The sequence below is a fragment of the Protobothrops mucrosquamatus genome, unplaced genomic scaffold (assembly GCF_001527695.2).
Source record: "Protobothrops mucrosquamatus isolate PMUCROS unplaced genomic scaffold, P.Mucros_1.0 scaffold408, whole genome shotgun sequence".
In the NCBI taxonomy this organism is placed as follows: Eukaryota; Metazoa; Chordata; class Lepidosauria; order Squamata; family Viperidae; genus Protobothrops; species Protobothrops mucrosquamatus.
This window is the reverse complement of record NW_015386738.1, coordinates 121,012-136,068: the sequence shown is the minus strand read 5'-3', so window position 1 is coordinate 136,068 and position 15,057 is coordinate 121,012. Positions and strand designations below refer to the sequence as shown.

At 38.4% G+C, this 15,057-nt stretch overlaps 1 protein-coding gene across 1 annotated transcript in view; it reads right to left on the bottom strand.

Moving 5' to 3' along the window:
* The window catches only part of GRB10 (growth factor receptor bound protein 10), a 108,219-nt gene that overhangs the window by 7,237 nt on the left and 85,925 nt on the right, over positions 1-15,057 (bottom strand). Inside the window, exons 7-12 of the mRNA XM_029284179.1 lie at positions 14,543-14,680; positions 5,976-6,086; positions 5,413-5,511; positions 3,707-3,784; positions 2,732-2,848; positions 1,413-1,479 (exon numbers count right to left, since the gene is read on the bottom strand). Coding sequence (XP_029140012.1) covers positions 1,413-1,479; positions 2,732-2,848; positions 3,707-3,784; positions 5,413-5,511; positions 5,976-6,086; positions 14,543-14,680 — 610 coding nt within the window. The remainder of the gene's footprint in view (positions 1-1,412; positions 1,480-2,731; positions 2,849-3,706; positions 3,785-5,412; positions 5,512-5,975; positions 6,087-14,542; positions 14,681-15,057) is intronic.

Genomic DNA, 15,057 nt, shown 5'->3' with positions numbered 1-15,057 from the left:
GTACCCTCCCGAGCCGCCAGTACCAGCCAGGAGGGGCACGGATCCAGTAAACATGTGGTTGCATTCAGCCTCCCCAGGATCCTGTCCACGTCCTCGGGAGCCACAGAGTCAAACTCCTCCCATACAACAGTCTCAAGACCTGCTCCCGTCTCCTCCCCCGGGGCCACCCAGTCAGAGTCAAGGCCTTCTCAGATCCGAGTGACTTTGTCATACAGATATTGCGCAAAGTCCTCGGCCCTCCCCTCCAGGGGATCCCCTCCCTCCCTCAGCTGGAGGAGAGAGCGGGTCACCCTGAAGAGGGCAGCCGGGCGGTTATCTGATGACGCGATGAGTGTGGAATAGTAATTAGATCTAGCCACCCTCATCGCCACTAGGTAGGATCTAACATGCATCCTTACCTGTGTTCGGTCGGATTCGGTTCGGCTAGCCCTCCAACTGCTCTCTAGGCGTCTTTTCCGGCGCTTCATCTCTCTCAGCTCCTCCGTAAACCAAGGGGCCAGTTGAGATCTGCGCCGGGTCAGAGGCCGCAAAGGCACGACTTGGTCCAGTGCTGTGGCAGCGGCTACTTCCCAGGCCGCCGCCTGATTTTCCGCCGAGTCGTGAACTAGATCCTCCGGATATGGCCCAAGCACTAATATTAATTTTCTTTAATATAAATGGAGTCTTGAACATCTCCATTGATTTGTTTTATTTATTTATCTAGTCTGTCTGCAGTTTTACCACTGTAATAAAAATGGGATATAACACAGGCTTCTCTAAAATGACATGAAATAAACTCAGAAATACTTCCACATAGGGAAGGTCTCTGTATCTATATCTGTTGAATCTGATCAAGCTACAAATCATAAGCCAGAAAGTATAAGTTTCAGCAGAACAAATAATTATGTAAATTATAGATATCAGATACACCAGATACATTATTCTTATAAATAAATGTGCCTATGTAAAAAAAAATTTAAAAAAATGAAGTAACATTTTTCTGATACTTACTACATAACCATAAGCCAGCATGATGAATTACTCCATTTTTTTCTGTCCATAAACTTAAAATTTTAAGAACCATTAACATTATACACACACACAAAATACAAAGTACTATGTATTACTAAACAGAATAAAACCTGTTTAGTAATCAACCCCACCAGGACCCAAAGCCCTAAAAGGAGAAAAGTCATTTATTGTGCAAGTAGTCCCCATTTTAAGAACAAATTCTCTTCACAAGATCTGTCCTTGAATTTGTAAGCCAGAACTCTTTTTGAGGGGGAGTTGGAAGCAAATAAGAAAGATGAACTGTCTGACTTAAATAGAACAATTATTGCTCTGAATCAAGTTAAATGTGAAATCAAACTGCAGTGGCTCAACTTTTACATCAAAATAAAAAGCCTAAACTTAGCAGTTGCCATTCTTCTTACTTGTGCTCAGCAAGGAAGGATGAAGTAGGCTTTGATTCCCCAAAATGTTCATTCTTGTGCTACGTTTCTGCAGAACAAAGCATACAATTATTAAGCATTAGCAGCTGTATGGAGCGAAAAGCACAAAGTTTGACCTGGTTCCATTAAAAGGAAAAAGAAACCCAGGTACAAAGCTATGGAACTCACTGGAGTGGGATGTTGAATACAAACATACATTCTCTCTAGTAGAAAGGCAGGATAAAACCAATTCATAGAAAGCAAATAATACTATTTTGAATATCCATTGGTATGAATAGTGAAAATGGTAATTCTGCAATCATTTATAGGAAAAACAGTGTATAAGAGGCAATTTATATATAAGTTTATATTTTATATATAACATATAAAGTAACTATATTGGTATATAAGATTACATTATTAATTAATTAATTAATTAATTAATTAATTAATTAATGAGTCAGTTTGGCTTAATGATAAAAATGTGCTGGCCCAGAAACCAGTTCTAGGCCTGAGCCAATCACTCTCTCTCAACCAACCCAACTCACAAGATTGTTGTTGTAGGGAAAATAGAAGAAAAAGTATAAGGTATATTTCTGCTTTGAATTGATCAAAAATAAATACATAAAAAGTCAGGACAATAACAATAATTTTCTTCCATACACAAGAACTTCCTCTTGTTTCACTAATAAGCCAAGAACCAGAGCATTAGATATTCACTATCTAAGAATGGAGATGTGGTAGGTAGATTGAAAAAAAAAAGCCTCTCAATAATATGATCAATGAAAGATTATCTGTACCTATTTATATCCATTGCCTCTTCATTCAGTTAATGCATGAAGCAGGCATAGCCTGACATCTCTTCCTTAGATAGTAGATTCAGCCCATGTTCATCTTCTTAACATGAAAACTTTGAATGAAAGGCATGTGTAAAATGCCACCCAAAGGAGTGTAATGGTTTTCCCAATTAACATTCTCACATCACAGGAATCACACCCGGAAATGTCATTACCTTCCCATTACTAATGGAGATTTGAAGAACATTAACAGTGACATAGAAAATCATGTCTTTCTTCAATCACATTTCAAATTTCTTTAAAGACATAACCACAGCACCTGTCCCATAGCTGATAACTACATTTTATATTAAATTTGTTCTCTAACTTTTTGCATTCACATGACTTGGAGCTGTTTACAATCCAAGATACAAGAGATATTTTAAGAGATTAAAACAATAATGAAGTGCTCTTCTAACCTGTGATTGTTTCACATATATGTTTATAAAGGTTTACCAATCGACAAAGCAGAATGCAACATCTTACCCTCCATGCATGGCCTTCTTCCAAGGCTGCACACTGAGCTTCTTCTGGATTTTCAATCACTCTTCCTATTTGTCCAGAAAAATCCATTGCTACTAAGGAATTTTCAGAAACACTTCTCTGAAAGATTTTTTTAAAGCATCATTAAAATAAAAATAAAATAAAAACTGAAATCCTAGAAAAATAACACCTGGGCAGAATATATATAATAACTGATGATATGACTGCTATCACTCAATCAAATGAAAATTTGATTAAATAAATCAAGCAGACATTAAACCATGGGTAGGGAAACTGGTTCTCAATGACCCAAACAGCATATCATGGTGGGGTATGTTGGGACCCTGTAATTCAGAACAGTTCTCCAACTTAATTAAAATAAATCCTACAAGACAAAGAATAGAATAGTGTTTCTCAACCTCAGGACTTAGTTATATGGACTTCAATTCCCAAAATTTCCAAGCCAAAAACACTGAAGTGAAACTCTGTTCTAATCACTCTCTGAAAAGAAAGACAATAACATTCTGAGATAAATAGCAGAGTAGAACATCTAGTGATCTCATTTATTGGGTATATAAGTTAGGAGTAGTTAGGCAAATTGTATTTGCACTGTAATCCCATTCTTTAGTGTACTTTACATATTATTTAATTTTACTGATTTGTGATATTCTTTTTTACTTCTTTGGTTTCCTTATGATGTAACAAGATTATCATTCTGATTCTATAAGTGTTTCTCAATCTTGGCAAGGTTACAATAAGTGAACTTCAATTTCATGCTGGCTGAGGAATACTGGGAACTGAAGTCTACACATTCTGAAGTCCACACATCCTTAAAATTGCCAAAGGTGAGAAAAAAATGGTGGAGGGAATTTCAGGACTGGATAGTTAAAAACTAGTTTCTATCATTCAATGAGAAAAAGGCACTTGAACTCCTGCTTATATATTAGACAAATAATCTCTGTACTTAAATTAACTTACCACAGGAGTGGCAAAGTGAGGAAGCAGATTGTTTCTCTGTTGTGGAATTCTATAGTTTTGGTATAGCAACATCCCATACTGAAAAATGGAGAGAGAAAAAAATCATTTGTTTATTTGTTCAGATTGTGATCATGTGTTTTTTTGTTTTCTGTTTTGGCTTGGCTTAAATCACAAACTTCGACTTAGGAATTCTGTTCAGTTTTCAATTTCTTCTGAGGAAGGCAACTGCAGCAAAAGAATAACCCCTCTATTTCTATAGAAGTAGCAGAGTAGAGCATTCATGCTGAAATCTGCAATATTTTACCACTGAATACATAGAAGCTCAATGTGGCATACAACAAAATAAATAACTACAAACAAACAAAAACAAGTATGTAGTTTTAAAAAACATACTCAATATCTAAAATATAACATGGCAACCAAACATAATAACCAACAACCAAGAGAGGACTCCCTTCAATTAGACCCCAATACTTGAGTTTCCTCAATTATTCTCTTTTGTTTTTAGCTCTTGTCTTGTGTTATAAAGGTTTGCAGTCTCAGAATTAAATCAATCAATCATTCAATCAGTTGAACTTGAGAAGTTGTGGGTGCTCTGTCAGTGAAGGCTTTTAAGAAGAGACTGGACAACCATTTGTCAGGAAAGGTATAGGATTTCCTGCTTGATCAGGGGGTTGGACTAGAAGACCTCCAAGGTCCCTTCCAATTCTGTTATTCTGTTATTTTTTCATACCATTCTCAAGATATGGCTATTGTTTTATTATTTTCCCAATCCAGAGCAATACGGATAATCCTTGTTTAATGACTACAACTGGAGCCTGCAACTCTATTGCTAAGTGAAGTAGTTGTTAAGTGGGAAAACAATGAGCTGCAATGTGCATTCCAGTTTAAAATTGGATGCTGGGATAATTAACAATAAGGAAATTACATTCCCTTATTGTTAATTCATTCATTGGGTTGGAAGGGTTTACATGACAGTAAATCTCTCCACTCTTTCATTCAAACATTCATTGTTCTTTTCCTTTTCTTTATTAACCAGCTCTGCAGTGTATAAGTCCGTGGTGGCGAACCTGTGGCACACGCGCAGAGCCCTCTCTGTGGGCACGCGCACCGTCACCCCAGTCCTAGGTCTTCAGCTGGGTTTTATAAAAACTTTTCGCTTTAGGCCTCTGCCACCGTGTGCAAAAAAAAAAAAAAGGTTCAATCAATCAATTTCAACTTCTCGCGGGAAAAAAAAAGATCTCGCAAAGTTGGAATTGATTGATTGAACTTTTTAGTCCCCCCCAGTCTGCCGTTACCACTGCAGCCACGCCCACCCAATGGGCCACACCCACCCAATGGGCACCCGACAATACATAAGTGGGTTTTGGGTTGCAGTTTGGGCACTCGATCTCTAAAAGGTTCGCCATCACTGGTATAAGTTGTGTTTTCTAGAACTTGGTTTTAAAATGGTTCCAAGGTTAACTTTGTTCCTTCTAATTCTTGCCAAATCCTATCTCTGCTTCATTATTATACCTACACTCTATTTCCTATATGTGGATATCTATTTATTTCTTGAAGTACTGTGTGTCCTGAAAACAAATAAATAAAATGGTTTCTTAAAAAGATCTTAACTGTGCCTGAGTCCATATGAAAGATGAATGCAGGACCTCAAATCGCACACACAGACTACCAGAAATATGAACTACCCCATGGTTAACCAGTACCTTGAGCAGTCTAAAGGCAGTCATCCAACATGTTCTGCTTTGTTCATCCTCAGCACACAGTAATCTTAATTCTTTAGTTTCATTTCTTACTCTGTTGGGCTACAGAACAAACAACAAAATATTAATTCTGTCTTTCATCTATGAAATTAATTTACAGTTTAAGTGTAATATACAAATCCTAAGCATTTGTTATATTGTAGAACATTTCAGAGTGTTCATATAAACTGAGAAATGTCTGAATAGATATATAAGCTTTATCTCCTTTTTGAAAAAATCCAGGCAAAGTCTGAAAGTACAATAGATAATGGAAGGCATCTAATGAATTTACTGCTTTGGTAAAACTGTGAAATGAGGACCTCTATGCTCTCCATTAATATTACGCCGGTTTGGTAGCTAATAACTGCCTGCCATACCATTTGAGAAGAGTCAATTTTGAATAATTTTTCTTTATCTAGGATAGAATTTAGCATAAAATTGAAATCACAATAATTTTAAAAGTAATATAAAAATCTGTAAAATTTAACACCATGAACCACAAATCTTGTAATATTTAAAGCCATTACCTTTATACAAAAGCCATAGTCGGTTGGTGCATTGTACATTTTTTTGCATGCTATTAATGAAAATATATTGCTGTCTTCAAGATCAGCTAGCAATTGCAGGTGTCTTGGTTCCTGGGGAAAGAGTTGCAATAATTAAAGAAAAGTGTTAAACCATTATTTTATATTATCTGAAAATATAAAGAAGAACCACAAAAGGGCAATAAAAGGACACTAAATATTTCTTAGTTGTTACCTCTAGCAGCAATAAACTAGTAATGCTATCTTCCATATATTCAAAAAACTGGTATGTGTTTAAAGACTTAGCATTTCTTCTATATCAAATGTTAAAATTCCTATCAAATGCTTTTAAAAATTGACTAATTCCTCATAACCTCAATTTATATTTAGGAACACTTTTTTCTGATTAACTTTTTAGATCACTTCACGACTTCATTGTCCTGCTCCTCTACAGGTTTGAGGTTTCAGGGGTGACTTCAAAGTAATGGTAAATGGGAGGAAGGTAAGCTTCATTACAAAATGCTCATTTTTTAATAAAAAGACAATGGCAAAATCAGTTTAATTATATTTCAGATCTTATGGGTTTGCTCTGCATATTTCTGTAGATACTTTGTATTTCCATGCTGTTTTGCTCTGATAAACCTATTTCTTTAAATAACTTCCAAGCCTATTTTGAATCATAGAATCATATGGTTGAAAAGGACCTCGGAGGACTTCTAGTCCCAAAGCAGGAATTCTTATTCCATCCTAACAAATACCTCTTTTCTTGAAGACCTCCAGTGATGGAGCACCCACAACTCCAGGAGGCAAGTTGTTTGATGTTGAACTTGATTCTACTTTTAGTCTTTCTGACATAGCAAATTTGTTTGCATAGTAGGGAAGCCAGAGAAGGGACCATTTATTGACTGAATTGTTTAAAAGAGCAGCTTTATTGATCCACAAAGGCAGAATCATCTATAGGATTAAAGATGACTCTAGCTTTTGGTCTCTATAAGTAAGCTAGCCATTGCCTAGTAAGATATTTATTCAAGAAACTGACAAATTTGGATTAAATAGGAAATAATGGAGTACCAGGCAGAATAGTGAATTATCTTACAAAAGTTAAACGTATCCTTGGAGATTTCTATGTAGAACTTTGAACTCAGTCCCAGGGATAAATTATGGAGAAAACTGGAGGCCACCACAATTGGTCAGCATTCTCTATTTTTACATTCAACAGTTTTATATCAATATATCTTTGTAATATATTTGGGATATTTAATTTGTCTCACTGTTAATGCTTCTTCTATTTTATAATTATATTAAACCAGACAGACAAATTTAGATTTTACTAATCCAACTAACAAATAAACTTCTCTCTGTGCCACTATATCACAACCTAGTGGTGATTGTTTCAATTACACTAGGGCAGGGATAGGCAACCTTGGCTCTTTTATGACTCATGGACTTCAACTCCCAGAATTCCTGAGCCAGCCATGCTGGCTCAAGAATACTGGCAGTTGAAGTCCACGAGTCATAAAAGAGCCAAGGTTGCCCACCCCTGCCCTAGGGAGTCTGGGGAGATCCCTTCAATTCTCACCTCCTACTGAGCAGTGAAATAGAGTAGAGTAGAGTAGAGTAGAGTAGAGTAGAGTAGAGTACAGTACAGTACAGTACAGTACAGTACAGTAGAATAGAATCTGGAAGGGACCTTCGAAGTCTTCTAGTCCAGCCCCCTGCTCAAGCAGAAGAACCTATACCATCTCAGACAAGTAGCTGTCCAGTCTCTTCTTAAAAACTTCCAGTGATGGAGTGCCCACAACATCTGAGAGCAAGCTGTTCCACTGGTTAATTGTCCTCATTGTTAGGAAGTTTCTCCTTAATTTCAGGTTGCTTCTCTCTTTGATCAACTTCCAACCATTGTTTCGTGTCCTGCCCTCTGGTGCTCTGGAGAATAATTTGATCCCCTGTTGTTTGTGGCAGCCTCTGGAATACTGCTATCACATCACCCCTATTTCTTCTTTTCTTTACACTAGCTGAACCCAAGTCCTGAAGCCATTCTTCATATGTTTTAGTCTCCAGGCCTTTGATCAGCTTACTTGCTCTTCTCTGCATTTTTTCCAAAGTCTCAACATCTTTTTAATAGCATGGTGACCAAAATTGGTTGCAGTATTCCAGGTGTGGTCTCACTAAGGTTTTATAAAGCAGTACTAATACTTCACATGATCTTGATTCTATGCCTCTGTTTATACAATCCAGGATTGTTTTTGCTTCTTTGGCTGCTGCTGCTGCACACTGCTGGCTCATAGCCAAGTGATTGTCCACTAGGACTCCAAGGTCCCTCTCACAGTTACTGTTTTTGAGCCAGGTCTCCCCTAATCTGTACTTAAACCTTTAGTTTTTCTGCCTAAATGTAAAACTTTGCTTTCCTCCACATTGAAACTCATTTTCATGGATAGGGCCCATTGTTCAAGTTTGTCAAGATTTTTTTAGATCCTGAGTTTGTCTTCTGGGGTGTTGGCTATTCCTGCCAGTTTAGTGTCATCTGCAAATTTGATGAGTTCCCCTTCTATTTGTTATCTAGGTCATTAATGAAGATATTGAATGGTGTTGGGCCTAAGACGGAGCTTTGTGGTACCCCACTGCTTACTTCTCTCTAGGTGGATGTAGTACCATTGAGGACTACTTGTTGAATACAGTTTGTCAGCCAGCTACAAATCCATCTGGTGGTGATGTTGTCTATTCCACCTTTTTTTTTTTTGCTTACGAAGCAGTAGATTGTGGTCTATTTAGTCAAATGCCTTACTGAAATCTAAGTATACTATGTCCACAGCATTTTGCTGGTTTACTAATTTGGTCACTTTATCAAAGAATGTAATAAGATTGGTTTGGCATGATCTGTTTTTGACAAACCTGTGCTGGCTACCAGTTATAACTTTGTTTGCTTCTAGTTGTTCACAGATCTGTTTTTGTCTTATCTTTTCCAGGATCTTCCCAGGTATTGATGTTAAACTGATGGATCTGTAGTTTCCTGGGTGTTTTCCCCCCCTTTCTTGAAGATGGGAACCACATCAGCCCTTTTCCAATCCTCAGGTACTTCCTTGGTGCTCCAGGATTTTTGAAAGATGTGGTGCAATGGTTCTGGAATAACATCTGCAAGCTCCTTCAGAACTCTGGGATGTAATCTGTCAGATTTATATTCGTCAAGGTCAGATAGGTTTTCTCTTACCATTTTCTTGCTTATTTTAATTTTTGTTTCTAGTTTGTCTTTTGCAGTAGGTTTTTTTTTGTATGTTGTGCTACCATTTCTTTTTGTATGAAGACTGATGCAAAGAATGAGTTAAGCAGCTCTGCTTTCTCCCTGTTGCCTGTTACTTCCTTGCTATCTTCTCTCTTTAGTGGACCTACTAAAGAGAGAAAGAATCAAGTTTCCTTGACTTTTTTCTTGTTATTAATATGTTAATTATTATTATTATTATTATTATTATTATTATTATTATTATTATTATTTTAAAAAAAAGTTGGAAGGGACTTTGGAGGTCATCGAGTCCAAACCCCTGCTCAGGCAGGAAACCCTATACCATTTCGGACAAATGGCTGTCCAGTCTCTTCTTAAAAACTTCCAGTGTTGGAGCATTCACCGCTTCTGGAAGCAAGTTGTTCCATTGGTTAATTGTTCTGTCAGGAAGTTTCTCCTTAGTTCTAGGTTGCTTCTCTCCTTGATTAGTTTCCATCCATTGCTTCTTGTCCTGCCTTCAGGCGCTTTGGAGAATAGCTTGACTCCCTCTTCTTTGTGGCAGCCCCTGAGATATTGGAACACTGCTATCATGTCCCCCCTCGTCCTTCTCTTCATTAAACTAGACATACCCAATTCCAGCAACCGTTCCTTATATGTTTTAGCCTCCAGTCCCCTAATCATCTTTGTTGCTCTTCTCTGTACTCTTTCTAGAGTTTCAGCATCTTTTTTACATCATAGTGACCAAAACTGGATGCAGTATTCCAAGTGTGGCCTTACCAAGGCATTGTAAAGTGGTATTAATACTTCACGTGATCTTGATTCTATCCCTCTGTTAATGCAGCCCAGCACTGTGTTGGCTTTTTTGGCAGCTGCAGCACACTGCTGGCTCATATTTAAGTGATTGTCCACTAGGACTGAAAGAAACTTTTTTGATTGTCCTTGATTTCTGTTCCAAGTCTTTGTTCATTCTGAGCCTTTGCTTTCCTGACTTTGTCTTTGCATGTTCTGGCTGTCTGCTGATAATCAGCCTTAGTTATGTGTCCCTCTTTCCATGTTTTGTACTTATCCTTTTTATCTTTCAGTTTGTCTGAGAGACATTTATGCAGCCATGCTGGTTTCTTCTTGACTTTCTTGTTTTTCTTTTTTATTGTGCTGGACTGGGCTTTTATGATAGCTTTTTTCAGAGTTTCCCATGCTTCTTGAATTCTTTTCCTCTTTAGGATTTTCATTCATGGAATCTTTTCTAGGTTCTCTCTGAATTTGTTAAAATTGGCTATTTTGAAATTTAAGACACTGGTTGAATTATTTTCTATTGTTTGTGTTTGCATTATATTGAATTCCAGTATGACGTGGTCACTTTCCCCCCAAGGTTCTGACAACCAACTCCCTCAACCATCTTATTAGTAAGAATTAGGTCCAGTATAGCTTTACTTCTAGTTCCCTCCTCCACCTTTTGGAAAGTTGTCAGCTAAGTTGGTTAGAAATCTGTTTGATCTCCTGCTCGCTGCAGAGTTTGTCTCCCACCTGATATCTGGGTAGTTGAAGTCTCCCATTACTACTGTGGTATGCTTCCTACATACATTTGTTAACTGGTTGGTAAAGAGTTCATCTATTTCTTCTGATTGGTTGGGTGGCCTGTAGTATACACCTATGGCAATGTCATTTTCCCCCCTTTTATATTGACCATATACATTCTCAGGGGCTTTTATGCATTTCTGTTGATATGTAGTATTCTCTTACATATAGTGCAACTCCCCCTCCTCTTTTTGTAGTTCTGTTTCTTTTGAACAAGTATCCATTTATCTGTCCATTCCAGTCATTGGTTTCATCCCACTAGGTTCCTGTAATGCCAACTATGTCATACCTACCCTCATGTACTATTGCTTCTAGTTCACCCTGTTTGTTCCCCAAGTTTTGAGCATTAGTATATAAACATTTAAGACTTTTATGCCTATCTGTGGGATGTTTCCTGGATCTCCTGATTGCTGTTTGAGATTTTCCCTACCTCATTGTTTGATTTGTTTTCTTGGGATTCATGATTGGTTTTGTGTTCTAGAGATTCTAAAGATGGGTCACCCTTCCCCCTCAATTTTAGTTTAAATCCCTTCTAATGAGTTGGGCCAGTCTTTTTCCAAGTACATTTTTCCCTGTTTTAGTGAGGTGCAGCCCATCCCTTGCCAAGAGTCCTTTGCATAGGAAATGCAGTCCATGATCCAGGAAACCAAAGTTTTCTTGGCGACACCAACCCTTTAGCCAGTTGTTTATTTCTAAAATTCTTTTTTCCCTCAATGGATGTTGGGCTTTTGTTGGGAGTGCTGATGAGAACACTACTTGTGTCCCTAGCTCCTTAACTTTATTGCCCAGTAGCTTATAGTCTCTCAATATTGTGCTCAGGTTTTGTTGTGTCATTCGTCCCAATGTGAAGGAGTAGGAGAGGATAGTAATCTGTGGGCCTAATTATTTTGGTTAGGTTCTCAACCACGTCTTTGATTTTTGCTCCAGGAGACCACATAGGTCCAGTCTGCAAATGGCTGACTCTGTTCCTTTGAGAATAGAATCTCTTATCACTAACACTCTCCTTCCTTTTTGGCAGGGTGCAGTCTGAGGTGCTTTTCTGTTTATCTCAGGTGTGTTTGTTGATGTGACTTTTTAAGGGATATTTGGTGCTGATTCTTTGCTAGGTATCTGCATGTTTTCTTTGAGGGGGAGGTTGTGGATCTGTGTATTTCCATCTAGGGGGAGAAATCGACTGCTCAGTTTTAATGGAGCTACTTCTGGTTTGGTTAAATTGGGCAGTAGGGGTTTGTTAGACCTATGCTGCTTCTGCCTTTGATTACTGCGTTTCCTTCTATGTGTGACATACTTCCATTTGTCTTCCTCCAAGGGTTTATCAATATGGTCAAATTCTTTGGGAGTTATTTGTTCATTATTTGGTTCGATTTGGGTATAGCTTTCTTGCGTAGGTTGGAATTGGCTAAAGTTGCTTCTAGATCCCTTACTTTTTCCTCTAGTACTTCACATAATTTACATTTAATGCATGTATAATTTGGGTGTTTTGGGGGCATAAGCACATACATGTATTGCATACCACAATAGTATCAGTCACCTCTTCCATGAGTTTGAAAACTCCTTTTTTTGGTTGGTGGATGTGCTTTGTTGTTAACCTTGTTTCTTCCTTCTTTGTTCTAGGTAATTTTTTTCCTATTCTTTTTTTTCCCTATTCTTTTTTCTGCCTGTTTGTGCTCGTGTTTCTACCTTGTTATTTATTTAACCTTCTTACTAGCATATTAGTTTTATTTATCCTTTTCTTTGTTTAGTATCAGTTGCCTCTTCTATATGTTTGTTGTTTGAAAACCCCTCTTTTTGGTTAGTGAATGTGCTTTGCTGTTAGCCTTGTTTCTACCTTCTCTGCTCTAGGTAATTATGCCTATTATTTTTCTGTCCTATGTTTTGCAGATCACAATAGCATCAGTTTCTTTTTCCATGAGTCTGCTGTGCTGTACGGTCGCCATTCACAGTACCTGGTCTATTGGTCTGCTGTCCTTTGCAGCACCTGGTCTACTGGTCTGCTGACATTTGCACTACTCGGTCTATAGCCGTTCGCAGTACCTGGTCTTCTGGTCTGCTGCTGTTCACAGTATCCAGTCTACTGCCATTCAAAGTACCCAGTCTATTAGTCACACTACCTGGTCTACTGCCATTCACAGTACCTGGTCTACTGATCTGCTGCCGTTCGCACTACCCAGTCTACTGGTCTTCGCACTACCTGATCTACTGCCATTTGCAGTATCCTGTCTTCTGGTCTGTTGCCTTTCATACTACCTGGTCTACTGCCGTTCGCAGTACCCGGTCTTCTAGTCTATTGCCATTCGTACTACCCGGTCTACTGGTCTGATGGCATTTGCACTACCCGGTCTACTGGTCTGCTACCGTTCGCACTACCTGGTCTACTGCTGTTTGCAGTACCTGGTCTTCTGGTCTGTTGCTGTTCCCTCTACACGGTCTACTGGTCTGCTCGTGTTCGCACTATCCAGTCTACTGCCGTTCACAGTACCCAGTCTCCTGGTCTATTGCGGGTCGCTCTACCCAGTTTACTGGTCTGCGCACTACCCGGTCTACTACCGTTTGCAGTACCTGGTCTTCTGGTCTGTTGCTGTTCACTCTACCCGGTCTACTGTTGTTCACAGTACCTGGTCTCCTGGTCTGTTGCAGTTCACTTTACTCAGTCTACTGGTCTGCTGGCCTTTGTACTACCTGGTCTACTGCCATACCTAGTCTGTTGCCGTTCACTCTACCCGGTCTGCTGGCCTGCTGGTGTTCGCACTACCAGGTCTACTGGTCTACTGCTCTTCACAGTACCCAGTCTTCTGGTCTGTTGCCATTCATTCTACCCGATCTACTGGCATTTGCACTATCCGGTCTACTGGTTTGCTGCCATTCACACTACCCAGTCTACTGGTCTGCTGTGTTGCAATGTTCCATCACCCCACTGATAGCTCTGCAGCCATGTGGCTACTGTTTGCTAATCTGTCACGCCAGTGTTCTGCTTCCTCCAGCAAACAGGGCTGTCTGAATGGTCCACAGTAAGCTCTCCTTCCTGCTCCACTATCTTGCTGGCTCACTTCTTTCTCCTCTTTGCCGGTCATTGTGCTGCCCTCAGTCGGCTCTCCTCTCCACCCCACAGCTGATTCTCTTCACTGCTCCACAGATCTTTCTTCTCCTTTTCTCTTCTCCAGTCTTTTTTTATTTTTCTGACTTATCTTTCCCTCTCCACCTCTCTTCCTACCATTTTGTCTTAGTTTAAGACAACTTAGTTTAATAGCAACTTCTCTCCCCACGATGTAACCATGTTTCCTCTGTGGCCGCCATCTTGAAAAAAAGTTTCTGACTACACATGAAAAGACAAATATGCATATTGCCCAGCATCCAAAATGGAATATACACTATCTGATGTAATCATAAAGAATATATGAAGCTTTTAAATATTTGGAATTGGTCATCTGGGCATTCATTTTGTGAAGATATTTTTTTAAAATTGCAGCTGAGAATGCTCAGAGAAGAGACACTGCTATTTTCTTGTGCAAAGGGGAAGACAATACTGATGATCAGCCACAAAGTTTTTCATGTGAAGCTATAACTCAGTGATGATACCCAACACTATAATGACAAAGATCACAACTCATTAGAAGGATCTAATCTAAAACCTTAAGAAGCCCTTTACTGGCATTAAGTTTTGCACCAAAACTAAGCTTACAATGAAATCCAGAGCACAGAGTAATTGAAATTTACAGTCCAACATATTACTGACAAGGTCTATTGGTTATCTTCTTAAACTAGTCTAACTAATAAGTACCTTTGATGACCCTTTTGTAGAGCAATAAAGTCCAGATTTCCTCAGACAACCATACAGCTTCTTCCATGATTTTCTTCCCAATTCTTTCACATGTAAAAACCCCTGAATTTCTGGACAACTATTTGAATTTAAAAATTTCTGTTGAAGATAAAGGGAAATGTTGAATTCTACAATTATAAAGAAAGAGGTACATGCAAGAGATATTACTTACTAATGGTTATTGTATGAATGCAAATATTTGTGCTAAATTTTTTTTAAAAAAATTGTGCCACCTTAACATGACAACCAGACACTTCAACAGAGAAGAGATTTTCCAATTTATTTCTCTAGGAAAATATTATCATATAATGAATAATTCTAAAATCTACTGTTAATAAAATCACTATATTATAATCGGAAGCTATTTTGGTTGTAAGTATAGAGGCATTCCAGAGATGGCCAATGACATAACCCCCTATAATGGGGACAATAGTAGCAAGTTGCTATTCTACAATAAGCAAATCTATATAATCTAT